Here is a 26,828-nt window from a genome sequence, read left to right as displayed (position 1 = left end):
ATCATCCAATGCTGTCAGACCCGGACTCCTGGCGACTCGGAACTTGTGCAAGTTCACCTAAATTGCATCCGGACTGTTCACGGCAAATGCACTGTCCACAAAGTTCATGAAGGTTTCAGTCTCTAGGTCCTATTTTGAAGGGACTTGTGCCGTTTGAAACAAATCATGCCCTTGTTTCACCCTGTCAAGATTGACAAGACCCTCCATGCGGACGTCGACACCTCTCATTTGCTGCACTCGAGACATGCGAGACACGACCAGAGTCAGATCGTCCTTCTTTCCGCTCGAGCCATGCATGCTCTTCCACGTCCTCTCCTGCAATCTTCTTCCAAGCTGTTGGACGAAGCCACAATGCCAGAATGCCTCCTCCACTTTCGCAATATTCCAATTCTTGAGTAACTCATTCGATATCTCCTCCAGGGCTCGACTCCTTCCTCTGTCATCTGAGCCCAGGTTCTCCCAGAAGCCATCGCTTCCTGCCACGACGATGTCGCCTGATCGCGCATACCTCCGCTGCAAGATCTCGTTCTTCCTGTCTCTGTACTGCCGCATGTGCCCTTGGTCCATCCCCGCCTGGTACGGAGGTCTCTCGCCGTGGTCCCGCGGAGAATGGAAGTGAGGGGGCGACAGGTAGTTGCAGCGAACCCTGTACAGGCAGGTCAGTGACCGACGGCTTGCTGTCAAGTCTCCAGCCCACACAAACTCTCTCTCTTACCTGCGTTCAGAAGCAATGACGGTCAGCAGCGCCCACTGGCTGTCGCCCAGCTCGAGAGCATCGATCTTGATCTCGTCGTTGCATTTCCCCGGCTTGATCTTGAGCGCTACCATGGTGGACGACGGTCGCTTTTTGACATGTTGACCGGACAAGATATGAGATTTGTGGATCTTGTCGATGCAGTAATAAAGTTTTTCGAAGAGATTGGCGTCCATGTCGGTAGTCCTTGTCATCTCTCGCGCAAGCTCCCTCGCGAGGATCCCAGACCAAAAGCCTCCCTCTCCTACTCCGTCACAGAGTGCAAACAAGCTGTCTTTGATCTCGAAGGCGTCATCATACGGCAGCTGATTGCGGTAGTGAGGGTCCGAGTGTTTGCCTGGCTTGCCCTTGAAGCTCGCGTACAGCTCATTGAAGATGCAGCTCGCAGGATCTCGCGCAGCTGCCTGGTGGGTCAACAGTCGGGGGTCAGAGGTGTGACTGGTGATGACTGGTTGGGGACTGCATCGTTGCGTGTCCTTCTTTACATCTGACAGGCTTTCTTTCAAGCTGTTCAGTTCTTCACGCAGCTGGTCGAGCTCTTGTTGCTTGGCTTGGACCTCTGCTTGATGCTGGTGTTTTGCATTTTGCATGTCAGCCTGGAGAGTACTGAAGTTCATTTCCGCTGATTTCCGTGCTTGCTGGGCATCAGCCTGCAGCTGCTTTTCCGACGCAAGACTTTTGCGCAGCTCTTCAATCTTTTGAACATTGGTTCGATCTGAAGCCTGGAGGCTCTCGACCTCTGCTTGCTCCGCTACAAGTCTTTTCTGCAGTCCCTTCATCATTTCATCTATCTCCTGATGACTTTTGAGCGTAGTTTGGAGTTCAGTCTGTACCTTTCCCAGCTGTTGTTGGAAGCTCACCTCCTGGGATGCAGCTCGAGCCTCCAGCTCCTCGCGTCTCTTCCGCTCTTGCCCAAGACTGGCCTCGAGGCTTTTGCTGTTCTTCATCACCTCCGAGCATTTGCTCTCAGCAGCCACGCGGGCTTCCTCAGCGGCTTTGCGCTGCTTCTGCTCCTTGTCAATCTGCCCGTGTAGATCATGCAAGCTTTTCTGCTGGGATGCAGCTCGGGCCTCCAGCTCCTCGCGTTTCTTCCGCTCTTGCCCAAGACTGGCCTCAAGACCCTCTTTCGCCTCGACCTCTTCTTGGTGCTGCTTCTTCAATTTCTGTAACTTCGAGTTTGTGCCTTTCCGCTTCGTCTGCTCCTCCTGAACCTGCTCGCGAAGGACATCCATTTCTTCCTGCTGGGATGCAGCTCGGGCCTCCAGCTCCTCGCGTCTCTTCCGCTCTTGCCCAAGACTGGCCTCGAGGCTTTTGCTGTTCTTCATCACCTCCGAGCATTTGCTCTCAGCAGCCACGCGGGCTTCCTCAGCGGCTTTGCGCTGCTTCTGCTCCTTGTCAATCTGCCCGTGTAGATCATGCAAGCTTTTCTGCTGGGATGCAGCTCGGGCCTCCAGCTCCTCGCGTTTCTTCCGCTCTTGCCCAAGACTGGCCTCAAGACCCTCTTTCGCCTCGACCTCTTCTTGGTGCTGCTTCTTCAATTTCTGTAACTTCGAGTTTGTGCCTTTCCGCTTCGTCTGCTCCTCCTGAACCTGCTCGCGAAGGACATCCATTTCTTCCTGCTGGGATGCAGCTCGAGCCTCCAGCTCCTCGCGTCTCTTCCGCTCTTGCCCAAGACTGGCCTCGAGGCTTTTGCTGTTCTTCATCACCTCCGAGCATTTGCTCTCAGCAGCCACGCGGGCTTCCTCAGCGGCTTTGCGCTGCTTCTGCTCGTCGAAAATCTGTCTCTGTGTTTCGCCAAGTTCTGTTCTCATGTTTTCGACCTCAGTCTTGAGTCTTTCGTTTTCACGAAGCTTTGCCTGCAGCAATCTAGTTTGTTTTTCCATGTCTTGATGATTTCCTCGGAGGTCTTGTTCAGGTCTCTTTCTATTTTGAACCAGCTGCTCTTGAAGTTTGGTGCACTTGGAATCAAGATCTTTGGCTTTCTGCATTTCAGTTTTCATGGCCTCTCTGGTCTGATTTAGCTCCTGTATCAGAGCTTCCTTTTCCTTGTCAACTACTTCCTCGTCATCGTCCGAGATCGTTATCACGGCAGGTCCTCCATCGTCTGCGTGCCCTGGGTACAAATGCTCTCTCGACAGATCCGTTCTACCTCGTTTCCTGCGGGGTTGCATCTTGGAGTCTTAGTCTGAGAAGCACTTCGGTCAGGACGCTCATGACTTCGTGCGCGGTGAGAAGTGATGAAATACACAGTGCTTTTCGCATGTTCCTATGAAGCTGGGTTTGGAGGTATGAGAGGAAGAAGAGACATTGGTGTGTGGACCAAGCTGCAAGTGATGGAGAGGTAAGTATGTAAAGAAGACTACTCTAACATTGCTCGAGCTCGCGCGCGGCGTGGGTTGCGGGGAGGTGGGGGGGGGGGGGGGCGGCAGGGGCAGGGGGCGGCACGGGTGTGAAAGGGATACCACCGAAGAGGAAAACCAACGCTGCTATGGTGAAAGAAGATTGAGAGAGTGAGGTTAGACCAGAGAGGTCAGAGCATGATTGATCTGATATGGTGAAAGAAGATTGAGAGAGGGAGGTCAGAGCAAAGAGGTCAGAGCATGATCCGATATGGTGAAAGAAGATTGAGAGAGGGAGGTCAGAGCAAAGAGGTCAGAGCATGTTCCGAAGATCAAGAGCTGGCAGGGAGGACGGGGAAGTCGGGGGAAGGGGAGGTGCATACCGTGGTATCGCAATGCTGGAGGAGGAGGTGGGTAAGGTGTTGTGCGCGGATTAGCTAGAGTTACGGTAGAATGGGGGGGGTAGTTGAATTGGAAGGTGGTGGGGTTATGGAATTTTGATGACTGGGGTGGGTGATAGAAATGAAGTTTTCCGACAGGGTGGGTACTCTGTTGCAGGAGAAGGCAGGGTTTCAAAGGGGTGTAAGTCCCCGGAGTATGTCGAAAATATGAGGGTGGGGTACTTGAGAGCATAAAAGATGGGTAGGGTAATGCAATGTTGTAAAGGGTAGAAATTCTATGTATGGTGGAAAAGTGAGGGTGGGGTGATTGAGGCACGAACTACGAAGCTTCACCAGGAAGTGTGAATAAGGACTAAATCAATCTTTCTGTCTTTCAAACGTTTTGAATTACAGTCTGAGGCTGACCTGAACGGTAAGCTTCTTCACACGGAGCCGGGGCCCGATGACAGTGTTGAGTTGTACTGAGCGTCGATCCGATCCTGCAGACCGTGGCAAGCCTGAGGGTCACCCGCTGGTGCGCCCGGCCGGGGCGGCCGTGACATCCGCTGACAAGATGCGCTGACTTCGGCCATGATGCGGCCCGGGTGAAGATGAACTTGCCAAGTTGAGCTTGAGAAGAGGCACAAAGTGCAAGGTTGGTCGAGAGCCACATCCTCAGAGTCGTCACATCACTTCTCTACGGAAGTTACCCCAGACTACGGTGACTATTGTTGCAACTGAGTTTCATTACGCTAGTAAAAGAGAACTTGAAAACAATAAGAAGAAAAATAACACTACAATATCATCGGCTGCCTAACAGGAACGAAGACGGACGAAAAGATTGCCGACAAGAGTCACGATGATTGCGGCAAAAGACCTTAGAGCAGCTCTTTGAGCTCTTCTACAATGCGACCTTTCATCTCCTACCATGATCCGAGGTTGATAATCAGTCTCTTCAAAAGAAACAAGACAAAGTTACCTTCATTGACTCCTGCATTGCCTCCATCGACTGCTTCAGATCCTCCACTGACTCCTTGAGTCCCTGCTGTTGAGCAAATCTTTCCTACCATGATCCGAGGTTGATAATCAGCTTCAAAAGCAACAAGACAACAAAGCGCTCTGCGGCTCATTACCTCCATCGAATCCTTGAGATCCTCTACTGACAGTTTCAGATCTGTTACCTGACTATAGAGATTTTCATGGTTTACTAGACAGAGGAAGAACGGGATCGATTGATCGATCAGATTCTTGGACAACCTTGGACTTTTGCTCGTCTCCACAAAGAAAGCTCTGACTTTCTCACCAAGATCTTCAAACTCTCTCCTATCTCCGCTCACGATGACACCAAAGGCCCTGATCTTCGCTTGACGTCCAAGAAAATGGTCCTTCAATCCTCCGGGAGAATACAGACGTGAGAGCTGAACAATCTTGGTCAGGATCTTGTGCATATCTTGCGACATCTCAAAGCAGACGTATTCTCCTCGCTTCACGTGCACGTCATAGAAGGACTCCTGGTTGCTGCTTGCCACTGATTTGATATCTTCCATCATTCCATTGAAAATATAATGCAGGTCGACGTCTTGTTCAGGTCTGATGCAGAAGGCAGCTCGATGTATATCTCCAGCCTTTGGCCCATCGCTCTCTTCCATTCCCGCCATGATCTGACCGCCTGCAACATGGGTCAGGACATTCTTGATAGTACTAAGTATTCGCATGCAAGAATTTATTTCTGGCGCACACTGAAGTAGATTCAACTGCGCCGTAGCCGCAAGTGAATCCAATGACCCCCCTCCTGCCTCCTCCTGCTCCCTCCTCTTGCCTCCTCCTCCTCTTGCCTGCTCCCTCCTGCTCCCTCCTCTTGCCTCCTCCCTCCTGACTCCTTCCTCCCTGGTCGCGCGGGAAAACCAAGTTTGTGGCAATTCTTTACTCAACAACGGAACGGTGTTATTGGCCGACTCGAGGAGGTGGGGATATTACAGTAGCTGCTGTCTTTCTCAACCTTCTCATGCTGGCCTGAGGCCGACTCGAGTTTTGCCTCCATGTGTACAATTATTGCATTGATTTTCCCACTTGACTAAAAAAGAGCGGAAACATGGCTGGGGCTAGAGCACGCTTCTGTCCGCTATGCGGGGGGCGGGTGGAGGAGGATGTATGCGAGAGTTGCGGCTCCCTGGAGGGGCTTGAGGAGGAGGATCTCGAGGAGGAGGAGAGGAGGAGGAGGAGAGGAGCCCATGAAGGTATGCGACCCTGCGGCGCTCCAAGGCCTGACAGCACCAACAAGGTGGGCCGGGAGAGGATAAGTCCAGGGTCATCGTGTTCCTGGACATAGATGGAGTGCTGAACACGGAGAGGAGCAGCTCTGAGATGCTTGTAGACATATATCTTCTCCTCTCGCTACGAGAGTGACGCAGGAGCAGGAGCCCGAGCTGGTTCACCGATTCGTGGGGTTCGTGAGAAGGTGAGGAGGTGTACACTTGGGATCAGCGCACTGCGGCAGGGCCCTTGACACGCGCTCCCAGAGCTAGCGCTCGAATCGTGTTGAGCAGCACATGGAGGATCCACGACAGGCTGAAGCAGAAAATCAAACAGGCGTGGAGGATGCCGAGTAAGGACGGAGTGCATGTGAACTGTCGGTGGCAGACTTTCTGGTTGGCTGGTTTGATGACGGACTTGGAGGCGACAAACGTCTTAGGGGTAGAGACAGAGACAGGGGCAGGGGCAGGGACAGAGGCAGGGGCAGAGACTGAGACGGGGGCAGGGGCAGGGGCAGAGACAGAGACAGTGGGCAGGGGCAGGGGCAGGGGCAGAGGCAGGGGCAGAGACAGAGACGGGGGCAGGGGCAGGGACAGAGGTAGGGGCAGAGACAGAGCCGGAGACAGAGACTGAGACAGGGGCAGGGGCGGAGACAGAGACAGAGACAGAGACGGGGGCAGGGGCAGGGTAGCGATGGGTATGTGTGATTGTGCAGTTACAAAGCGGATGTGCCGCATGCCAGCCTGATTTGAGGAGACCTGGACCTCTTTCACGTTCAGAGACGGGCTGGAATGTTCTTCCTCAGACTGTATCTGTCTTGTTCGTGGATCTTGTGTAGTGCGAGAGACTGGAATGGAAAACTGCTTTTAGTTGGATCTTGCCGTCAGCAACTGGAGTGAGGGACAAGGTAGGCAGCAGGTGCTGTGGAGCATTATTGTGCTGGTGGGCGTCTTTCATTTTCAGCTGCTGCATGCAACCCCTCTTCGTCAAGTCACCCGAGCCTGTGAAGAAGTTCATCCGTGAGAAGACACGCTGCCATGCTCGTCTCCGCGCTCACATTCCATGTCAGGCAAGTGGATAGGACACTTTGAAGAGGAGCCCATCTTCCGGGAGTTTGAAACTCGAAGGTGACCTGCGTTCAGAGAAAGTGCAAGGTTGGTCGAGACCCCGCGCAGGCGCTTCTTGTCTTATTCTCAGGCCCCCTGTCCTTCCCTGTGACTCCCGGCCTCGTTCCTTCCTCCCCTTCTAGACTCCGGTGACTATTGTTGCAACAGTTTCATTACGCTAGTAGAAGAGAAAATAATAAAAAGAAAAATCACACTAAAATATCATCGGCTGCCTATTAGGAACGAAGACGGACGAAAAGATTGCCGACAAGAGTCACGATGATTGCGGCAAAAGACCTTAGAGCAGCTCTTTGAGCTCTTCTACAATGCGACCTTTCATCTCCTAGGTTGATAATCAGTCTCTTCAAAAGAAACAAGACAAAGTTACCTTCATGATCCGAGGTTGATAATCAGTCTCTTCAAAAGAAACAAGACAAAGTTACCTTCATTGACTCCTGCATTGCCTCCATCGACTGCTTCAGATCCTCCACTGACTCCTTGAGTCCCTGCTGTTGAGCAAATCTTTCCTACCATGATCCGAGGTTGATAATCAGCTTCAAAAGCAACAAGACAACAAAGCGCTCTGCGGCTCATTACCTCCATCGAATCCTTGAGATCCTCTACTGACAGTTTCAGATCTGTTACCTGACTATAGAGATTTTCATGGTTTACTAGACAGAGGAAGAACGGGATCGATTGATCGATCAGATTCTTGGACAACTTTGGAATTTTGCTCGTCTCCACAAAGAAAGCTCTGACTTTCTCACCAAGATCTTCAAACTCTCTCCTATCTCCGCTCACGATGACACCAAAGGCCCTGATCTTCGCTTGACGTCCAAGAAAATGGTCCTTCAATCCTCCGGGAGAATACAGACGTGAGAGCTGAACAATCTTGGTCAGGATCTTGTGCATATCTTGCGACATCTCAAAGCAGACGTATTCTCCTCGCTTCACGTGCACGTCATAGAAGGACTCCTGGTTGCTGCTTGCCACTGATTTGACATCTTCCATCATTCCATTGAAGATATAATGCAGGTCGACGTCTTGTTCAGGTCTGATGCAGAAGGCAGCTCGATGTATATCTCCAGCCTTTGGCCCATCGCTCTCTTCCATTCCCGCCATGATCTGACCGCCTGCAACATGGGTCAGGACATTCTTGATAGTACTAAGTATTCGCATGCAAGAATTTATTTCTGGCGCTCACTGAAGTAGATTCAACTGCGCCGTAGCCGCAAGTGAATCCAATGACCCCCCTCCTGCCTCCTCCTACTCCCTCCTCTTGCCTCCTCCTCCTCTTGCCTGCTCCCTCCTGCTCCCTCCTCTTGCCTCCTCCCTCCTGACTCCTTCCTCCCTGGTCGCGCGGGAAAACCAAGTTTGTGGCAATTCTTTACTCAACAACGGTACGGTGTTATTGGCCGACTCGAGGAGGTGGGGATATTACAGTAGCTGCTGTCTTTCTCAACCTTCTCATGCTGGCCTGAGGCCGACTCGAGTTTTGCCTCCATGTGTACAATTATTGCATTGATTTCCCCACTTGACTAAAAAAGAGCGGAAACATGGCTGGGGCTAGAGCACGCTCCTGTCCGCTATGCGGGGGGCGGGTGGAGGAGGATGTATGCGAGAGTTGCGGCTCCCTGGAGGGGCTTGAGGAGGAGGATCTCGAGGAGGAGGAGAGGAGGAGGAGAGGAGCCCATGAAGGTATGCGACCCTGCGGCGCTACAAGGCCTAACAGCACCAACGAGGTGGGCCGGCAGAGGATAAGTCCAGGGTCATCGTGTTCCTGGACATAGATGGAGTGCTGAACACGGAGAGGAGCAGCTCCGAGATGCTTGTACTACTTCGGACATATTTCTTCTCCTCTCGCTACGAGAGTGACGCAGGAGCAGGAGCCCGAGCTGGTTCACCGATTCGTGGGGTTCGTGAGAAGGTGAGGAGGTGTACACTTGGGATCAGCGCAGGGCCCTTGACACGCGCTCCCAGAGCTAGCGCTCGAATCGTGTTGAGCAGCACATGGAGGATCCACGACAGGCTAAAGCAGAAAATCAAGCAGGTGTGGAGGATGCCGAGCAAGGACGGAGTGCATGTGAACTGTTTGGTGCAGACTTTCTGGTTGGCTGGTTTGATGACGGACTTGGAGGCGACAAACGTCTTAGACTGGGAGAAATGGGGAAGAGAAACTGTGAGGAACGAGGAGGGGGATGAATAAGGGGCCGGGGGGGGGGGGGGAGACTATGGCAGTAACGAAAACAAGGAAAGCAATGACATTTGAAGCAAGATTCGAGAGCGATGACTTGGAGCAGGCAGATGCCGTTTGCCTGACACGTGGGAGGGAGATTGAAGAATGGTTGCGAGAGAATGCAGGAAGGAAAGAGCTGCTCTGACATTGAGATGTGATGTTGACATGTGCGAACAGCTATGACGCGTGGATAGCTATTGATGATCTTCATCTTTCAACAGTGATGCCACAAGTATTCCAAGGTCTGCATGACAGGGCCTTGCGCCATGTGCAGTTGACGTTGGTTTCAAACTCCATCAGGACATCATGTGCAGACAAGTCCGTCGTCGGGCATGTCGAGTGAAGACTGCAAGTTGGCAGAAGTGTTGATTGCGATGCAGAGGGTCTCAGTCTCGAAATGAACCAAGAGGAAAACTTTGAAAATAGCAGGCGTGACGAGATGGTTTACAGCAGACATGATGAAACATTGTATCATAGACATGATGAGTGTTTTTCTGTCAAGGATGAAGAAGGCAACTTGATGGACATCGCCCGCTATGCCGCGAACAACATGCCCGATCCCACACTGTCTCTGCTTCTTGCTCGAACCTGTAAGATCTGTGAGATCTTCCACAATCGTCTCCTCCTCCTCCTCCTCCTCCTCCTCCTCCTCTTCGTCATCTGCATCTGCATCTCCATCTCCATCATCATCATCTCAATCTTCATCATCATCTGATCCATCACCACCGTACTGTCCATCATGCCTTTCCTATCTCATTTTCATACCAAAGGACATATATGCCCATTACCTCCTGTAGCATGTTCGATCGAAGTTGTCAACCTCAATCGGCTTCGTCCTCATGGTCCGAGCCCACGCCTGGTGCTCTCCTCACTCTCTTCCTCCTCCTCGTCCTCCTTCACCGTCTGTCCGAACGTCGAGCCGGAGGTGAGCACAGCGTCGTCAGCTTCTCCTATGAGAAACCACTCCACCACAGCATCCTGACTTGCGCCACTCAGCGAGAAAAGAGAAACAAGGATGGGAGCAGGGGCAGGGGCAGGAGCAGAGACAGAGACAGGGGCAGGGGCAGGGGCAGGGGCAGGAGCAGAGACAGAGACAGAGGCAGGGGCAGGAGCAGGAGCAGGAGCAGGGGCAGAGACAGGGGCAGAGACAGAGACGGGGGCAGTTGAAGGGGCAGGGCAAGGGGCAGGCACCATAATGCCTCGCCTCGACGACAGGGTTGACCTTTGAAATTTTTCTTGCTTTCCGCTGTACTCGACGGTACTGTTGGGAAACCATGACCTACTCGTTAGCGATCAGCGGAATGGAGAAGGAAACAGGAAGGGCGATGAGCAGGATCGAACCTCCGTTGGAACCTCGCCTTCCACGCTCGTCGAAGTTCCGGAGAGTCGGAGTACAGCGCTAACGACGCTCTACTCCCGTGAGCGTCCAGGAGAAGGCGAACACATCGCAGGAAATTCTCTTCTCCTGCCTGCACCAAGGACGTCAGAAGCAGCGGGAAGGAAGGGTTACAATGGCGGGGCGAAGACACGGAAAGGAGGAGGCGCGGCGGAGGCGCGGCAGCAGCAAGGAGCCAAGCAGTGAATTAGGCACACAGAAGGAAGAGGCTCAGAGAGAGAGAGAGAGAGAGAGAAGAGAGAGAGAGAGAAAGAGAGAGAGAGAGAGAGAGAGAGAGAGAGAGAGAGAGAGAGAGAGAGAGAGAGAGAGAGAGAGAGAGAGAGGAGAGAGAGAGAGAGAGAGAGAGAGAGAGAGAGAGACAGACAGACAGACAGACAGACAGACAGAGAGAGACAGAGAGAGAGACAGACAGACAGACAGACAGACAGACAGAGACAGAGATAGAGAGAGAGAGAGAGGGGATGGATGAAACAACCTTGTTGAGAACAGGATAGTAGCTTGTGCTCTTGGAGCCAAGCCTCACAGCAGCGCTGATAGTGATGCCTCGACCCAACATGTCCATACGAGCGCCAAGTTCTGACTGCAATAAAACCGACGATCTCATGACGAGCAGCAGAGGTCAAGAAGAAGAGAACATCGAGGATACGAGGAACAGGAGGACAAGGACAAGGACAAAGACGAGGAGTGCGGTAGAGAGAGGAGGACAACGGAGGCGTCTCAAGCGGTTGGCTGCACAGGTTGGGGGAGGGATGAAGTGTTGTTACACGCAGACTGTCGGCAATCGCTCGCGAAGGCCTGAACAAGAAGCTGAAAGGCGGTTAGTCAGAGGTCGGAGGACTCGGGGCTTCAACCTAGAGGTACATCGAAACAGCTGCCACTTTGAGAGAGGTTGGCTGACGTTGTCCAGCCCTCTGAGCTCTTGATGGCAGAGATACCTTGACAGAACAGATGACTTGTCAGTTCCCCTCTAAAACACTGAGAAAGCTTGTCAAACCTTAGCTTGTCGAACTCTCGCAGCGATCGGATCTGAATGTCTGCATCATCATCGAGCTCGCAGGGGGTGACCAGCTCCTCGTTACCGGGCGATAAAGGTCGTGCAGACTGCAAAGAGAGTGAAGACTGGGATTGTGAAGGGGACAGACATTGTTATCACCTTGAGTAGATGAGAGTGGTCGATAACTGATTATTTAGAACCTCTCCGCTGTTGTATTGAGAACATTCGATACGGTCATCTCTTGTCATGGGCATCATGAAACATACCTTTCCTTGTAAACGTCTTCTATCTCGAACTTGTCTGTCAGTAACGTCAACACCTTATGGCAGGGGAGCAAAAAGCAAGGAAAGATAAGATCTCGATAGAAAACAACCACCTGCATCAGAAGAGATAGCTTTTTCGTTGCAAGACTTCACTGCAGAAGAAAAGTCCCAATCGAAATCTTGATACATGGCAGGCATCACACCAAGAAGCCTCTGCTACTCCCTGACCTCACCGTAAGGACGTCGGAGAAGCTCTTTCAATTCTGACGGCTCCGTCCAGTTGACTAGAAAAACCCTGAAACGATGTTTCTCATTGACGATAGCCATCATCAATCAATATGTAAGCGATGATACCCACATCGATCTCTACAAGCATCAACGACTCCATTGTATCCGGTTTCTCCACCACAACCACATCCACAACCACAACCGTCATCATCATCATGACGAGAACACAAGGAGAAGGTCGAAACAAAGATTTCACTCAGATTTGGACCAACCTGCTCGTCCTAACCGCGAAGATGAAGGCGGAAGAGAGGCTGAGAACGCGGTTCCCCCACCCTTCCCCTACCTCCGATGGCCTACAAAGACACTCAGAAAAACCTCGTGTGAAATGAGATGCGACGTTGCCTGTAGATGAGAAACCTCGGAGCCCTCGATCGGCAGCAGGCAACCGACCGGCGATGAAAGGCGGAATACCGAGCCATCAGTCCGCTCATCGATTCAATGTCATCATATCTGCGCAAGTGACAGAGTCAAGACATCGCCGACATTGATGTTGGGTCCTGACCGTATGGTCTCAGCTTCACGACAATCCAAGAGCTCCTCGCTCCTCGGATCCTCTCTTGTCAGCTCTGATAGACTCCTGAGGTGATCATAGCGTTGAAATGCTCTGGTTGTCAACTGCTTCGAACTCAGCAACAGAAACATGTTGGTTTAGCAGCAGCAGCAGCAACAGCAGCAAATTACCAGATGCTCACTGGCAAGCTTCTTCAAAATCGAAAAGAGCCTCGCGCCATTCTCATTCATGCTGATCCTGTGAATTGTAAACAGAACGACTTGAAGGACGATCTCCTTGAGCCTGTACCCTCTCGTCTCATCGGCAGATTTTGATTTCAGAAGGTCGGAGAGGTGGCAAAAAGGCAGTAGAGGGAGATCCATCGAGTCAGGAGAAGTGAAATATGCTACGAAAATATTTTCTAGAGCTGACATGGCAAGTTTGGTCTGCGGGGAATAGGTTAGCAAAGACATTAAACTCGCATCATCCGCACCTGATTGGTAAAATCTGCTGCAAGAGCTAACCTCGTACCAACAGCAACCCAGTCTTCCAGGCTGATTCGCGACTGCCTCCGATCAATCATGAACGGGACTTGATACGCTCCTCGCGCCTCTTCGAAATCCCCTAGTACGATCGTCCAAGTCAGTGATCGGCTCATGCTGGGATGAAGCAGCTTCGTCTCACCTGTGAACATGAAGACATCTCCCATACGAAGCTGCAGCTGGATGCTCACACCGCTCCCCATCAGTGATGCCGCCTGCACTCACTCTCAGCCTAGATTCACCTCACACCCTACCTTACACCTCCTTGTACTTGGCACCTGCCTCCCCGTACCGTTTCTGGCTTGCTGCCAGCCCTGCCATGTTGACCAGGTGCTGAACTCTAGACACTTCGTGCGCCTCTTGCGCTCTCAGCACGAGGAGGTGCAGGGTCATAACCATGCCAACTAAGAACGAGCGTCTCATCCTCGGAATCCCCAGCCTTCCCATCTCCGATCTGAGCTAGAAGCTTCTCAAGGATCCTACTTGCCCATGCCAGACGTGTCGATGCAAGCTTCAACTTGCATCATCACCCCGCGATCTCCTCCCTGCAGATCTGTGATCCTGGTCCAAGGTGATGCGTCTCAAATCCTTCCTCCTACCTCCCGCTTGTCTTCCTGCCGCCGCCGCTGCTCCAGCTACTGCTGCATTATCAAGTTTCTTTGCCGCATTCCTGAAAGCAAACTTTCTCAGTGACTCGCAGACTCCCGGGCTCCGGCCGTTGGTCCCGGACCCGGGCCCGGTCACACCAATGATGCCACAATATCCTTTGTCGTGAATCAAAAGGAGGGGTGGTTGTTCAAAAACTTAGGGTGGTATACACCACGTGGGTGGTGGAAGTAGGGGTGTCCAAGGTCCATGTTCAAGAGCCGTGAGGTGTTCGCTTTTCGATAGTGGAGAATGATGGAAATACTCGTACTTGATAGGGGTGGATGTGCGATCAACCTGGAAACAGAGGGGGTGGGGGTACAAATTATATGGATTGATCTACGGGCATTAGGGGTACGACAAAGAATAGGGGTGGGTCGTCACTGCTGTGCGTGTGTGTAGGCAATGGGGGGGGTAGGGTTCTGTGTGAATTTTGGGAATGCCAATGGCGGGCAAAGCACTGTAGGGGAAAATGTGAGAGAAGGTGAAGAGAGAGAGGGAAGGGGGGGGGGAGGAGACGACAGGAAGGAGGTAGCGACGGGTATGGTTGATTGTTCAGTTTCCAAGGGGATGTGCCACATGCCAGTCTGATTTGAGTAGACCTTGACCTCTTTCTCGTTCAGAGATGGCTGGAATGTTCTTCCTCAGAATGTATCTGTCTTGTTCGTGGAGGACTCGGCTGACCCGACCCGCGAACATGCCACAGCATTGAATATTCTAGATGTGCTTCGATGTGAAGTGAATTCTCCTTCTCTGTCATAGCTGTGTCTTGTGTCAGTGCGAGAGACTAGAATGGCAAAGCAATGTTTTTAGTTGGTTCTTGCCGTCAGCAACTGGAGTGACATGAACAAATCCGTTCTCCTTATCAATGATGTGGATGTGCTGGATGGTTCGAAGCTTGGAAGGATGATGTTGGAACGGTGGTAACCGGTTTGATGTCCATCTGACAGGTGCATGGCTATGCTTTGATGCGGCGAGATTCCTTGGATCAATTTGATTGAATTTCTGCACCCCTTTCAGAGAGGCGGAGATGGTAGATAAGCAACAATCCCTCCTGACGCCCCCAACACTCTCTGAGGTTGGAGGGACAGGGTGGGCAGCAGTCTTGATACAGGTGCTGTGGAGCATTATTGTGCTGGTGGGCGTCTTCCTTTTCAGCTGCTGCATGCAACCCCTCTTTGTCAAATCACCAGAGCCTGTGAAGAAGTTCATCCGTGAGAAGAGACGCTGCCATGCTCGTCTCCGCGCTCACATTCCATGTCAGGCAAGTGGATAGGACACTTTGAAGAGGAGCCCATCTTCCGGGAGTTTGAAACTCGAATGTGACCTGCGTTCACTTTCTCTCGCACTTGATCACTTTGCATCTTGTTTGCAGAAACTTGCTGCAGTTCTGCCTGTCGATCATCACGGTGAGAACCCTGGCAGGCAAGCTCATCACTCTGATGTCGCTGGATGCAGGTGATCCTATGGATATACAAGACGTACATGTTCCGGGTACCATTTGGGGTCAGGCAGCTGTGAGGCGCTCGCAATGCCCTGAAGACAGAGGCAGGTGTTCTGGCTGGAATTCGTCATCAACATATTCTACATGTTCGCCCATTTGCTGGATGCTGCTAGATACCAGTTCGACCCGATGCACACGTTTTCCTCCCGCAGCTTGATAGACGTTTTCACCGTGGTCCCACTCTTCCTACAGTGAGTAAAAGCCCTTACGCTGCTCTGGAGTTCTGACATCCGACCAGGGAAGGCGGCTTCTCCTACTGCGGGGATCTATGCCCCCGCCCTTCTTGGGTTCGATCTGAATGGCTCCAGGAACGACTCTGATGGGTTGCCTCCAGGTCACGTTCTCCTACATTCGAGCAGTGAGGGTACTATTCACGTGGAGAGAGATTGAGAATTCCAGCATTATGTCCGAGGTGAGAGAGTTGAAGCCGACCTGGCGTGATCCTTCGGAAGTGATGACTTCAACAGATGGAGGAGTTTACACGAGCTATGATCAGAAGTTTGATCAAATTCATTGTTATTGTCATCTTCTTTGCTGGGACTATGTTTGTGTTTGAAACTCTCGGTGAAGAATGGCATCTTGCTCCCCTCCTTCTCTCTGATCTCCTTCAAGGGGACCTGCCCGGAGGTAGCGACAAGGAGCTGTCAACGGGCATGGGGAGCACCTCCTTCATGACCATGTGCTACTACACGTTCGTGACGATCTCAACTGTCGGGTAAGCAGACACTGGCTCTCTCGTTGTACGCCTGATGCCTGCCTCTCATGCAGGTACGGCGATTACGCGCCGTCGACCGTCCTTGGACGGCTCTTTGTGATCGCAGTGATTCTTGGTGGCGTCTTGTTCTTCTCCATTGAGACCGGCACCATAATGGCCATTGCTAAGGTACTGGGAGGCTGAGCTGAGAAATTGTTCTCAGCTCTTCGCTTTTACAGCTGTCGGCGACTGGAAAGGGAAAGTTCACGCCGAGAAACCCGAAGGCCAAGCACGTGCTGGTCATCGGGGGAGGGGTGGTCAGCGGCTCGATCAGTGTGCTGGAATCCTTCTTGCTGTCCCTCGTCAGCTCGTCACATGGTGAGACGTTGATCCTTGTCAAGGACATCAGCTGATGCTTGTGAGTCAAGGTGATAAGGTGCCGGAGGTGGTCCTGATGGCCCCTAAAGGACCGGAGGAGGAGATGGTGGCCCTGCTGAACACAAGGTGGGCGACCAGGGCGAATATCAAGTACCTGTGGGGGAGCCCGGCCTCTGTGGCAGACTTGGAGAGGGCAAGGATCAGCAACGTAACATTGCTGGTGCCTCCTGTGGCAGACGAGTGAAGTTTGGTGGCAGGTCGAGATCTGTTTCGTGCTCGCCGACCTCAACAACCACCCGATGCGGGAGGATCTGCAGAACATCGTGAGAGCAGCTGCTGTATACCGTATCTACAAGACTCCCATGCTAGTGATGATGATGGAAGCCAAGCACATCAAGTACGCAGTGCAGGCTGGCATCCCAGAGAGTATGTGCTGCGGGCTGGACGATCTCGAGATCTCGACCATCGCTTCCTCCTGCCAGTGTGTTGGGCTCAGCACCATGATCATCAACCTTGCCTTGCCAGACATCGAAGGGCTGGACGAGTACGAGCCGCAAGATGCTTGGCTCGAGGAGTACATGGACGGGGCCAGCAAAGAGCTCTATGGTTTGCAGCTGCGGGAGTCTTACACGGGGAAGGACTTCTGCCAGACTGCTCGAGAAGTCTACGAGGATTGCGGTGTGATGCTGATAGCTGCGCAAGATCGAGACGGGCAGGTTGTGATGAATCCTGGGAGTCGGTTCATCGTGCAGGACTCGACCGTGTTCTTCTGCATCGCCAACGATGAGGATTCGTTGGAGAGCATCCGGAGGCACGAGGGGAGGGATTGGCTGATAGCATACGAGAACAACAGGAACGCGGCGATCGAGCAGGTTCAGACTGAGAGGCGGCGCATCGCAGCGACCATGTCTCGGCCAGCGCTTCTCGCCCTGTCGGAGCTCAACGACGTCGGGAACGAGATGGGAAACTTCGGGGCTGATGGCGAGGAGGATGACAGAAAGACGGCTTACATATCCAGAACCCGTAGCGTTGCCAAGAGCACTGCTACCAGTAAGAGGGGGGGGGCGATGCCTGTCGGAGTTGTGGGTCGCGCTGGGATCCCGAGAGGAGGTGCTATGGGTCGACTCGGGTACCCGCGGATCAAGAAGGAGGAGAAGAAGCAAAAGCCGGTCCAACCACTTCCCAGTGGCTCCGATGCATTGTTTGAGGAAGAGGAGGTGAGAAGCACTGTGCAGCAAGGACTCTTCTCCGCCCCAACCTCACCCACTCATCCTTTCTCCTTCTCCTCCACATCAGCGCCTCCTTTACTCCTCCGATCTTGTTCTTTTTCCTTCTCCCCCCCTTCCCCTCTCCTTCGACCTCCTCCTCCTCCTCTTCATGCTGCCGCTTCTTACTTACGTGCACAGTTTGTTTCACTTCCCCAGTGCCAGGAAGAGATCGTGAAGAGGGGCAACCACATCGTCATCATCGGGCTGGACAACACTGGCTCCCTCTTTCCTCAGATCACCTCCACTGTTCGCCAGCTACGTACCCAGGTTCTTCCCACTCCCATGACCTCCATCCCCATCACCATCCTCTACGAGCGACCAGTCAGCTCAAAGATCCTGGAGTTCTTAGCCGAGCACACAAATGTCGTTTACATCCAAGGCAGTCCGTTGAAGCTCCGCTCGCTGATCAGGGCAGGGGTTGACAGGTGCGCGAAGCTACTTGTGATCTCAGGGTCAGGAGCGTCGGGGGGGGGCGCGGAGACGATTATGATGGATCAGGACGCGATTCTGCTGCAGTCGATCTTCGAGTCGCAATGCGCCTTGTGGTCCCACATGCCCACCGTCATCTGCGAGCTGCAGGTCCCTGCCAACATCAAGCAGCTGTCGGAAGATGTGCTGTCCAAGACCTCCGCATCAGCCTCCATTGAGGAGCTCAATGTGAAAACGACGTTCTCGTCAAAGGTAAGCCTCGTCTCCTCTTCCTTCCCCTCCTCGCCATCCTCTTCCCCTTCCTCTTCTCTCTGACATGCTCGAAGGGAACTCGAACTCACCTCCGCTATGCGTCGGGGTTGATCGTCCATCGAGCTGAGTTCAGCTCGCTCTTTGCAGCAGCGTACTACACACCAGGTCTGTTCCCTCGTTAGAGGTGGTGAAAGAGATTTTTATCTTGTCACGACAACGATGAGAAAGGAGAGGTTGGGAACAGGAATATGACACATACCGTCGATTCCCAAAGTCTGTGATGGGGTTGCTGACGATGAAAATTGTCAGGAGTCTTGGATCTGCTCAAATCAATGTGTAAGGCCCCCCAGAGCCCATTCTCGTCCATAGTCTGGAAGGTGAACGTCGCTCTTTCAGATCGGCATACAAGCATGACACATGTCGACAGATCCCAGCAAACAAGGAGATCATTGGCAAGACTTTCGCTCAGGTTTTCTCGGAGATGATTAAGATCGATGCCATTCCCATTGGAATTTATCGCCGTATCAACCCCAAGAAAGGAAACACGGTCACTCCCGTCCCTTGGCTGTGACCTGCTCGCTAACCGGATGTTGCTTAGTTGCCCATCGTGTACACATGCCCTGATCCCTCCGCTATCGTCGACTGCGGCGATTGCGTCTACATCATGGCTTCGATCGATTGGTTGGAGGCATTTCATAGTCGTGCTCGTCGCTAACTTCACACAGGTGCAAGTCGCATGCCATGTACACTGAGGGGATCTTCGACACTCCGAGGGAGGAAGTGGAGAGAGAAGAGATCGTGAGTGATGGGTCAGAGAGACAGGAGAGGGTCTTGCTAATACTGCCTTCAGCTCTTCATCCCCAGGCTCTCTCAGATCCACGAGGCCAATGACGGGGAGGGGCGCGATGAGCAGGCGCTGAATCAGTACGAGCGGATGGAGGAGGGGGCGGAGAAGGTCAAACTGACACACTCGCAGACTCTCGATCCAGCTGCAAGGCATGGGTGAGGACGGAACTCTCCGCGAGCACGGAAAATGTCCTCTAGGTCACCGATTGAAGCCAATCTGCACGCCAGGTCCATCCCTTCCTGCTCTCAATTCACAGCCTCTCCCCCGCGCACCCTTAACCCCATCACCTTGTGCAACTGACCACCAGGGGATCTCCTGCCCATTCCGCTGCCCTTGCTGTCTTGCTCCTGCTCCTGTTCTTGATCCTGCTCCTGCTCCTGCTCCTGCTCCTGCTCCTGCTCCTTCTCCTGATTCTGTGATCTTGTCCCAGTTCCCTTCTTCCCTTCCACCTCTTGCTCATCTTCTCCTTGCTGATTTCCTCGCCCCCAGATGAAGGCTGGGCTTGCGACGAGTGCAGTCTCGACTCAGTCCCAGCAGGGACATCCATGTACGGATGCAAGAAGTGCAGGCAAGCTCCATGCAATGTGTTGACGTCATCTTATTCTTCTGCACCAGATGGGTTTGCTGCATGGAATGCTACGATACCCATGACGTCTCCGAGTCACCTTACGAGCCCTCCATCCCCACTCTCCCTAGGAACGACATGTCTCGGAGGTATCCCTTCCTCCTCACAATCGGCTAGACTGAGCTCCCTACAGGAACGCAAAGTATTTGAGCGATGACGACAGAAACTCCGACACATAACAGTTAGATGTGGGAGCACTGTACATCGATCTTCTGCTCCCATCGCTGTAAGAAACATCATCTACCCATCTTTGATTGAGCAGTTGTTATGCTGGCCGTCCCTCTGATAGCAACGTGAGTTGATTCAGAGGGAGGCCAGGTTTGTGAATACTCCAAATTTCCCCTTGTAATGAAGACAGATCCATACAGAAAAAAACAAACCATCTGCCTGCATTCATTCCTCCAGCATTCCTTGGCATGTTTCTCGTCGACAACTTAAAAGTACTGGCCTCCATCGGAAAGGTTGCACTATGAATCAATCAAAATTGTTAGTCATGCGCAGAGGAAGTGGAGCTATTCACGTTGTTTGCACTGGGACCGCAGTCGAGGACTTTGGGGATGTTATCAGCGGTGAACTCCAGCATTGTCTGCAAGGAGGTTAGTAAGCGCCACGTTGTAGAGATCGCCATCACAGATAACTCACTTCCCCATTACCATCGCCAAAAACAGCCAATACCACCACCATCATCATCATCATCATCACCACCACCACCACCACCACCACCACCGCAGCCGCCACCGCAGCTGCCACCACCACCAGCAGCAGCAGCACCAGCATTTTCAGTAGTGACAACAACAAGTTGAAGCTACACCCATCAGCACTATCAACACATTCAGAACTTATACCATCGTGAGTGTCATCATCGTCATCGTCATCGTCATCGTCATCGTCATCGTCATCGTCATCGTCATCGTCATCGTCATCGTCATCGTCATCGTCATCGGTATCCAATGAATTTAAATTCCTTCCAACATTCTCCTTCTATTCGAAACCGTTGTGATTCCACCGACAGTTGAAATGACCTTCTCTTCTCTTCTCTTCTACTTACATCCTCCTCCTCATGTCTTCCAGTTTTGCCTTTCCACATCTCAATCTTCTCCTCTCCCTTTCTCTATATCAGATGTTTCCATGCTCTTCTCTCTCCTCCTCTCCTCCTTCCCTCACCAGGTCGGCGGTCCTCATCATCAAAAGCTGCGACAACATGGCGGCTTTCTACTACACAGCACCTACCCCCTCCGCCATATTTGTACCCCCTTTCATATCCCCTTATTGCGTAGAAAAGAGGGGTCATAATGATTCTCGTCACCACCCCCCACCCCGGTCATGTGCCAGGTGACCCTTCCCAACAACACGATACCACATCCCCATCCATATTCAGCCGGGGAACCCGGTTGACAGGCTTCAGGCTTCAAGGCCCCTTGGTACCGTCGGCCCGGCCCGACAGTCACGGGCCGGAAGTTCCGGCGGGGCCGGGGTCGGCTGGGTCACGGCCGGTCACTCGGGCCCGGCAGTTGGTGACCATCCGAACTTCCGAACTTGATCCCGGCCGCATCGGGATGACGGCACGGCTGTCCGGGCCCGGCGGCGGGCCGCGCCGGGCCCGGGCCCGCCGGCCCGCCGGAAGTTACAGGGTTAACCCCGGCCGGGCTGGGATACTCGACACTGCGGCACCGCTGGATCCAATGACGGTCCGAGGCTCTCGGTCGCCCCGCGGGGGCGCGACTCGAAAATCAGCGGCGCCGCAGTCAATCAAGGCAAGTTCAAGCGGCTTGTCATCACTTAGTCACCACTGCCGTCACTTTAGTTCGCCGAGTCCGGGGGAGTAAAATTTCGAGGGCCCGGGCGGCGAGTTCGTCTGATTCCCCAAGCAGGACCACCCACCATCAGTGTGACTGGGATATACAGGGGTGGCAGCCTCTGATTGAGGAGTCCTGAATGATTTCTTGAGGAAGGTACTACCGGCGACCATCCGTGCCAGGCACCAAAGTGACCGGCGGTAAAGGGGTGGGGTAGTCTGAAGGAGGGGTGAGGCAATCGAAAACTTGGTTGTAAAGACCCGGCCGAATTGCGACAGGTCCAGTCCTGGAAAATGTAGGGGTAGGTGCTGGAGAAATGAAGGGTGGGGTTCCATCATTGCCGCGGTAAGGTAGTTTTTATTACCACAACTTCGTTGGAAAGCCTGTGAGTTAATGACAGGGTAGGGTGGGGTTCACTACCGGTCGGTTTTTCGGCCGAGCATTTCATGTAGGGTCGTTTCTGTTGTATTTGAGGGGGTGGTCTATAGTCACAGGTTAGTAGGCGGGGAGGGGTCCAACTCGGTACCTTCTCTGTCATGAGTCACATACAGGGGTGAGTCATGAATGCTAGGGGTTCAGTGGTCGATTCATCTAAATGAAGGGGGTGGCTACAACAAGACAAGGGGTAGTCACAGGGGAAGGTTCGCTCGAGTACCCAGCCATGGGGTGGTAGAAACGAGAGGACAGAGGGTGGGGTGGAATAAGCAGGCGGAAGCCAGGAGGGGGGGAGGGGTGAGACACCTTGACTCTGACCTGTGGGGTAGGGTCATAGGGAATTGAATGGGTAGGGGTGGGGTGGTGAGGGTCGTTTGTTGTGTGAATTCCAACGATGGCGACAGTTTTCTGTTCGACGATGGTGATGAGAAAAAGGGGGGGGGCAGACAAGTCTGATAAGAAGACATAGCTGATCAGATTGACATCATTCGTGCCACTCGAGGGCATCACTCATGCACAAGCTGACATGCATACTGCAAGTGACCGTACGTTGCGTCGTCATGATCAATTCATCACTTCATTCATGCCATGTTCTGGTTACATCCTGATGTAAGATAAGTACAGCGCAGTTCACTTCTAGATGACTTTCGATACCATTTAATGCAGTATTGAGATCGTCTAGCAGTTTGTGCTCGATGTTATTGGAAGCCTAATTGTGTCTTTAACAAATGATGTGGCTCAGCACAGACTGATGCCAGCACAGACTGATGCCAGGAGAGCAAAGAGTTCTGTGGGTAGAAGTGTAGCGGGTTCAAAATCTGATGCAGTCTTCTATACGGCAAGAAATGAAGCGAAGAGTTCTTTCTTGTAAGATGGAAATGGCCAGGGCATGTCCGATTAAGATCAAAGTTTTCTTCATCCAAATCAACATCTCGTTTTCTCTTCTCATAAATTACGGTAGGACAGATGTTTGTAGGAGAACGAGAAGGACGAATGTCTCGAAGTCGCAGAGACAAATGACTTGATATGTTGTTCGTTTGGACAAAACTTATTGTGTCCAGCAGATCGGTGCTGCTTGGCTCGAGCTTCATTGAGGAAGGAGTTTGGATCAACGGCAGTGATGCAACGTTGTACAACTTGTGGTAGGAATGCAGGCTGTATGACTTACAAGGGCCGTCTGGGAGAAGGCGACTTATAGGGCTGAGATCAAACGGGCATACAGACATGAGCGAGGCTTCTTCGAGGTATCTTCCATAGAGTTGGTGGAGGTCGAGAGTTCTGAATATCTCTACGTGCCTCAGGCGGGATGACTGCCTACCCGGACAGCCGATGACTCACAGTATGGAGGGCTGACATCAAATCAATAGGCTGAGTGAAGATGTAGGTGTCAGTGACAACGAGCTTGGATCTTCCAAGTCCGTCCATCTGAAACCTCTCCCTCGGTCTGTGCCCCAGCGCAGGTCCAGACGGCTAACTGTTGTGCGTTCTAGCGATTCTTGGATTGGAATCAACATTGAAAATTTGAGACCCATCCTGATCGAGGAAATAAGGTGTGCGCAAGGTAGCATTCATGTTGGATGACTTGGGTGTAGAAAAATCGTCAAAGAGGAAAGGCAACAATGCAGCCATTGTCACAGGGTGCGTGTGCGACCTGCGTTTGCATTTTCTTTGTCTATGTTAATTGGGATTGTTCAGTGTCCATCATGTGAAGCACGTGTCGGTCAAGAATGCTTTCCAAACAATGCATCGAACAACGATACGGTATTTGCAATTGGGACATGAATGATTCGTTGAGAATTATCTCAAGAACGAGCAATCTGCAAACAGTGCGAACGCGAACGCGAGCGCAAACGCAAACGCAAGCACAACCAGCTCAGAGGAAGGAAATGTCGCAGACAAAGAATCAAGTGCTGTCAGGAGTAAGTCTGTGGAGCGGCATGCTTCAAACGCAAGGTAATCACGTGCATTTCCTTTGCAACTAAAAATGTTGATCGTCAGTCTATCAAATGAAAATCGCGGTGTGAAAATTGCTTTCTTGGATTTTCTTGCGGCCAAAGGAGGCAGGAGAAGGGCGAGTTACGGCGAATGCCAAGACATCCCTGTTGAAGAGGTATGCAATGCAGGAGGCTTAGTTAGAATCACAATGACGGGTACGCAGGAGCAAGATACAAACCCTGATGAAGAGAGGCGATGGGTTGCAGTGGTCTGAAATGGATTGTTGAATGCATCATCGTCTTGATAGTCTTGCAGGCCGAAAACGCATATGGCGCCTTCATTCATGTGGCGATCCAGGTGGGACACGACCCCTCGTCTCTGTTTATCTAAATCTTTGGTATTCTAGCGTGGAGTCTTGACAGGCGTCTTGAAATGTGGGCCCATGCTTGTCGCTTCCGTCGTGCTGCAGGTGATTTTCAACAAGGCCTTCACACGTCAGTCATTTGCAATGCTGCAGATGATATTCGCATTGGAATTGTTTTTTGCACTGCCAACCATCAATAGCAGAAAAACGTGAATGACTGACGTTGCGCTCAACTACTGATGCTCTTGACCAGGGAAATATGTAACGCACAGAACGAGTGTTATCAGATCATGTGTAGAATACCATCCTCACTGCAGATTGCTGCGGTATGCTTACACTGCGAAAAGAAAATTTTGAGAATGATACTTTTTTTCAGATTTCAATTTTCATTATCCTGATGTTGAACAACGTCCCTGGGATGTTTCGACATGCTCAAATTTCCTTGTTCACTTCATTCCAGAGGGGAACAAATGCTAATGACAAGAATATACGTATTCCAGGTGAGCTCTTTGATTCCTTTGATTCCTGCTATTGTGTCTAGTCACCGTGACATGTTTGTGAAGTCTCACGTACCACACGATTCATCATCTTCACCATCGGAGTGCTTTCAGAGCTCGCTACCTGGATGTGCATAGTCATCTCAGGGTTTGTTGCATGCAGCCATTGGCTACCAATGCCTGATGTGAACATGAAGGACAAATTTCATCCTCACTGCGAATACCGTCGATCTCGTCATTCGATCAACGGTGTTTTTTATTTGATTCGTTTCCATAAGGCTGATGAGTCTATTTGAAGGTTGCTATCATGTTTGTTCAGAACGTCGATGAAGTTGTGTTTGGTGAGACAATGAACCTTTGTCACCAACATCCACATTGAAGATGATGTATTCATCAAAGATGCGTGCTGTCCGAGCGAAATGTCATCGAATATCGCATCGACAAGGTATTTCTTCATTTCCAGCATTCTACAGTTGTTGAAGATCGTTCGTGACAGATACAGGATTGTCTGGATGACGTTGATCCCCTGTATCCCAAGCCAGAAATCTGAGAGTGTGGAGTATTTTTACGGTAAGAGGAGAATCAACAATCTGATAACAAGTGCTGAACTCCAATGTTCTTGCAGGACTTTTCTTTCATTTGCCCTTCGTGATTCTGACATCAACAACCCTCGTGTTGGTTGTTCGCAACGTGCCACCTGCTTGTGTCCATTTGCTGCCTTAGCAAAGCCAAGGCTGCCAAAAGGATCAACAAACCTCATCAAAGTTCACCCGACCGTGCAGACGACATAAGGACTGCAGTTCTGTCTGATGTGAATATTTCTTCCTTATGGCTTCAAGAATATTGATAGTTGTACCGTACATTATCTTGCTTTTTTCCAAGTTTTGCTATTTTTAAAGTCGAATGGATCGCAACATCTTACATCTCAAACTTCCTTGCAAAGTACCCTCCAAATCTTGCCTTTTGACTATGCGAGCTTTTGACCTGAAAGCTGTTGACTAGAGTATCTCCTTCCTGCTCCGCTTCACGAGGGGGTGAGGGAACGACGTATCTCTCCTTCTGACAGTCCTAAAAATTGCATACGATCAGAGGATGAACAATTCAGGTCTACAGTTACAACCTGTTCGCTGCGCCAGGCGTCGCACTCCAGCGTCAAAGGTTTCCTTCTTCTCCTTGCGCCTGGTACGGAACTCACACAGCTGACTCATGATGTGTATGTGCTCAAGACCTCTTCTCAAGCTCAGCTTGTAGTAGTGCATCTTCCAGCTTGTGTTCTTGATCAAAACTCAGGTTCATGGAGCGAAGCTGAAATCTTTCACGTCAGGGACAAAGTGGGAGAGGCAGGGAAGCGTCTATCCTCACTTCTACACATCTCTGTTGTTCTTCAAGGATCTGCTGGTATCTTGTGAAAGAAACTCTTCTCTTTTGGTCGCCCATTCCTCTCATCGCGGGTTTTGACGGGGCGCTGCTTTCTTGCAAATGGCTGGACGCTGCCGTCAGAGCAACGAGACAGAAGCATACTCCTCACCTGCCGCCCCCATCATCCTCGTTGTGAATCGGGCAGGACACACAGCTGCACGACTGCGACATAGGAATGCAGGAGAAGACCGACAGCGCGCTCTGTAGGGTGTAGAACGGATCGCTGCCGTTCTTGGCTGTACCCTCGGACATGGAATCTGTCTTCTTCAACGACGACCGGAGAACTCTGGGCCTTGAAGGGCCATATGGCTCTCCGTAGACGTGCTGAGCACTTGGATGGCTTGTGCTAATGTCAAGATCTTCGGGGCAGCGACTCAGACTGGTGGGCATCGGCTGGGAATGTGCCGAATGCAGTTGATACTTGACAAAGAACCTCCGAAAACCGGGAAAATTAGTGTACTGTCAATTAAAGGCTACAGAGATGTAGATCTGACGTAAACAGCAAAGAAGAGGAGAGTTGCGGGATACAACTTTTGAGAGTCGAGATCAAGAGAAATGAGTCGACATGTTGCAGAGGAAAAGAACTTAGGAGGAGGAGGCTGAGGAGGAGGACGAGGACGAGGACGAGGACGAGGACGAGGAGGACGAGGACGAGGACGAGGAGGACGAGGACGAGGAGGAGGAGGGAGGAGGGACGGA

General features: G+C 51.9%; 8 protein-coding genes across 8 annotated transcripts; 2 read left to right on the top strand and 6 right to left on the bottom strand.

The window, feature by feature from the left end:
• Positions 1–1,265: 1,265 nt before the first annotated feature.
• On the bottom strand, positions 1,266–2,925 carry GUITHDRAFT_148771 (hypothetical protein; the record flags this gene model as incomplete). Its single annotated transcript, XM_005819140.1, has 2 exons — positions 1,266–1,316; positions 1,615–2,925. The coding sequence occupies 2 exons, from the start codon at positions 2,923–2,925 to the stop codon at positions 1,266–1,268; spliced, it is 1,362 nt and encodes a 453-aa protein (XP_005819197.1).
• Positions 2,926–4,351: 1,426 nt separating this feature from the next.
• On the bottom strand, positions 4,352–5,131 carry GUITHDRAFT_148770 (hypothetical protein; the record flags this gene model as incomplete). Its single annotated transcript, XM_005819139.1, has 3 exons — positions 4,352–4,396; positions 4,453–4,536; positions 4,607–5,131. 3 exons carry the CDS (start codon positions 5,129–5,131, stop codon positions 4,352–4,354), a joined length of 654 nt encoding a protein of 217 aa, XP_005819196.1.
• A 1,999-nt stretch (positions 5,132–7,130) lies between these two features.
• GUITHDRAFT_148769 (hypothetical protein) lies at positions 7,131–7,954 on the bottom strand (the record flags this gene model as incomplete). Its single annotated transcript, XM_005819138.1, has 3 exons — positions 7,131–7,175; positions 7,276–7,359; positions 7,430–7,954. 3 exons carry the CDS (start codon positions 7,952–7,954, stop codon positions 7,131–7,133), a joined length of 654 nt encoding a protein of 217 aa, XP_005819195.1.
• A 1,418-nt stretch (positions 7,955–9,372) lies between these two features.
• On the bottom strand, positions 9,373–13,488 carry GUITHDRAFT_148768 (hypothetical protein; the record flags this gene model as incomplete). Its single annotated transcript, XM_005819137.1, has 19 exons — positions 9,373–9,656; positions 9,941–10,050; positions 10,291–10,347; positions 10,410–10,537; positions 10,940–11,044; positions 11,363–11,399; positions 11,459–11,490; positions 11,544–11,565; positions 11,618–11,698; positions 11,725–11,758; positions 11,835–11,873; positions 11,955–12,016; positions 12,222–12,302; positions 12,400–12,459; positions 12,512–12,624; positions 12,691–12,945; positions 12,993–13,123; positions 13,184–13,256; positions 13,303–13,488. 19 exons carry the CDS (start codon positions 13,486–13,488, stop codon positions 9,373–9,375), a joined length of 1,890 nt encoding a protein of 629 aa, XP_005819194.1.
• A 1,455-nt stretch (positions 13,489–14,943) lies between these two features.
• On the top strand, positions 14,944–19,862 carry GUITHDRAFT_148767 (hypothetical protein; the record flags this gene model as incomplete). The annotated part of the gene is made up of 22 exons (XM_005819136.1): positions 14,944–15,008; positions 15,062–15,095; positions 15,145–15,180; positions 15,239–15,381; positions 15,429–15,477; positions 15,525–15,602; positions 15,658–15,905; positions 15,959–16,073; positions 16,124–16,262; positions 16,313–16,470; positions 16,520–17,479; positions 17,669–18,211; positions 18,286–18,376; positions 18,521–18,588; positions 18,639–18,758; positions 18,810–18,892; positions 18,937–19,009; positions 19,062–19,135; positions 19,188–19,285; positions 19,548–19,620; positions 19,674–19,772; positions 19,817–19,862. 22 exons carry the CDS (start codon positions 14,944–14,946, stop codon positions 19,860–19,862), a joined length of 3,393 nt encoding a protein of 1,130 aa, XP_005819193.1.
• Positions 19,863–20,170: 308 nt separating this feature from the next.
• GUITHDRAFT_121601 (hypothetical protein) lies at positions 20,171–20,886 on the bottom strand (the record flags this gene model as incomplete). The annotated part of the gene is made up of 3 exons (XM_005819135.1): positions 20,171–20,269; positions 20,326–20,664; positions 20,848–20,886. 3 exons carry the CDS (start codon positions 20,884–20,886, stop codon positions 20,171–20,173), a joined length of 477 nt encoding a protein of 158 aa, XP_005819192.1.
• A 3,720-nt stretch (positions 20,887–24,606) lies between these two features.
• Positions 24,607–25,624, top strand: GUITHDRAFT_156392 (hypothetical protein). The gene is made up of 7 exons (XM_005819134.1): positions 24,607–24,713; positions 24,777–24,858; positions 24,908–24,959; positions 25,009–25,051; positions 25,110–25,155; positions 25,207–25,280; positions 25,336–25,624. The coding sequence occupies exons 2-7, from the start codon at positions 24,839–24,841 to the stop codon at positions 25,431–25,433; spliced, it is 333 nt and encodes a 110-aa protein (XP_005819191.1). The 5' UTR covers positions 24,607–24,713; positions 24,777–24,838; the 3' UTR covers positions 25,434–25,624.
• Positions 25,625–25,795: 171 nt separating this feature from the next.
• GUITHDRAFT_121599 (hypothetical protein) lies at positions 25,796–26,519 on the bottom strand (the record flags this gene model as incomplete). Its single annotated transcript, XM_005819133.1, has 4 exons — positions 25,796–25,889; positions 25,939–26,015; positions 26,073–26,193; positions 26,239–26,519. The coding sequence occupies 4 exons, from the start codon at positions 26,517–26,519 to the stop codon at positions 25,796–25,798; spliced, it is 573 nt and encodes a 190-aa protein (XP_005819190.1).
• Between the last annotated feature and the right edge of the window lie 309 nt (positions 26,520–26,828).

The sequence above is a fragment of the Guillardia theta genome (assembly GCF_000315625.1).
Source record: "Guillardia theta CCMP2712 unplaced genomic scaffold GUITHscaffold_242, whole genome shotgun sequence".
Classification (NCBI taxonomy): Eukaryota; class Cryptophyceae; order Pyrenomonadales; family Geminigeraceae; genus Guillardia; species Guillardia theta.
Note: the sequence above shows the minus strand (reverse complement) of the source record. Positions and strands in the feature narration are given on the sequence as shown.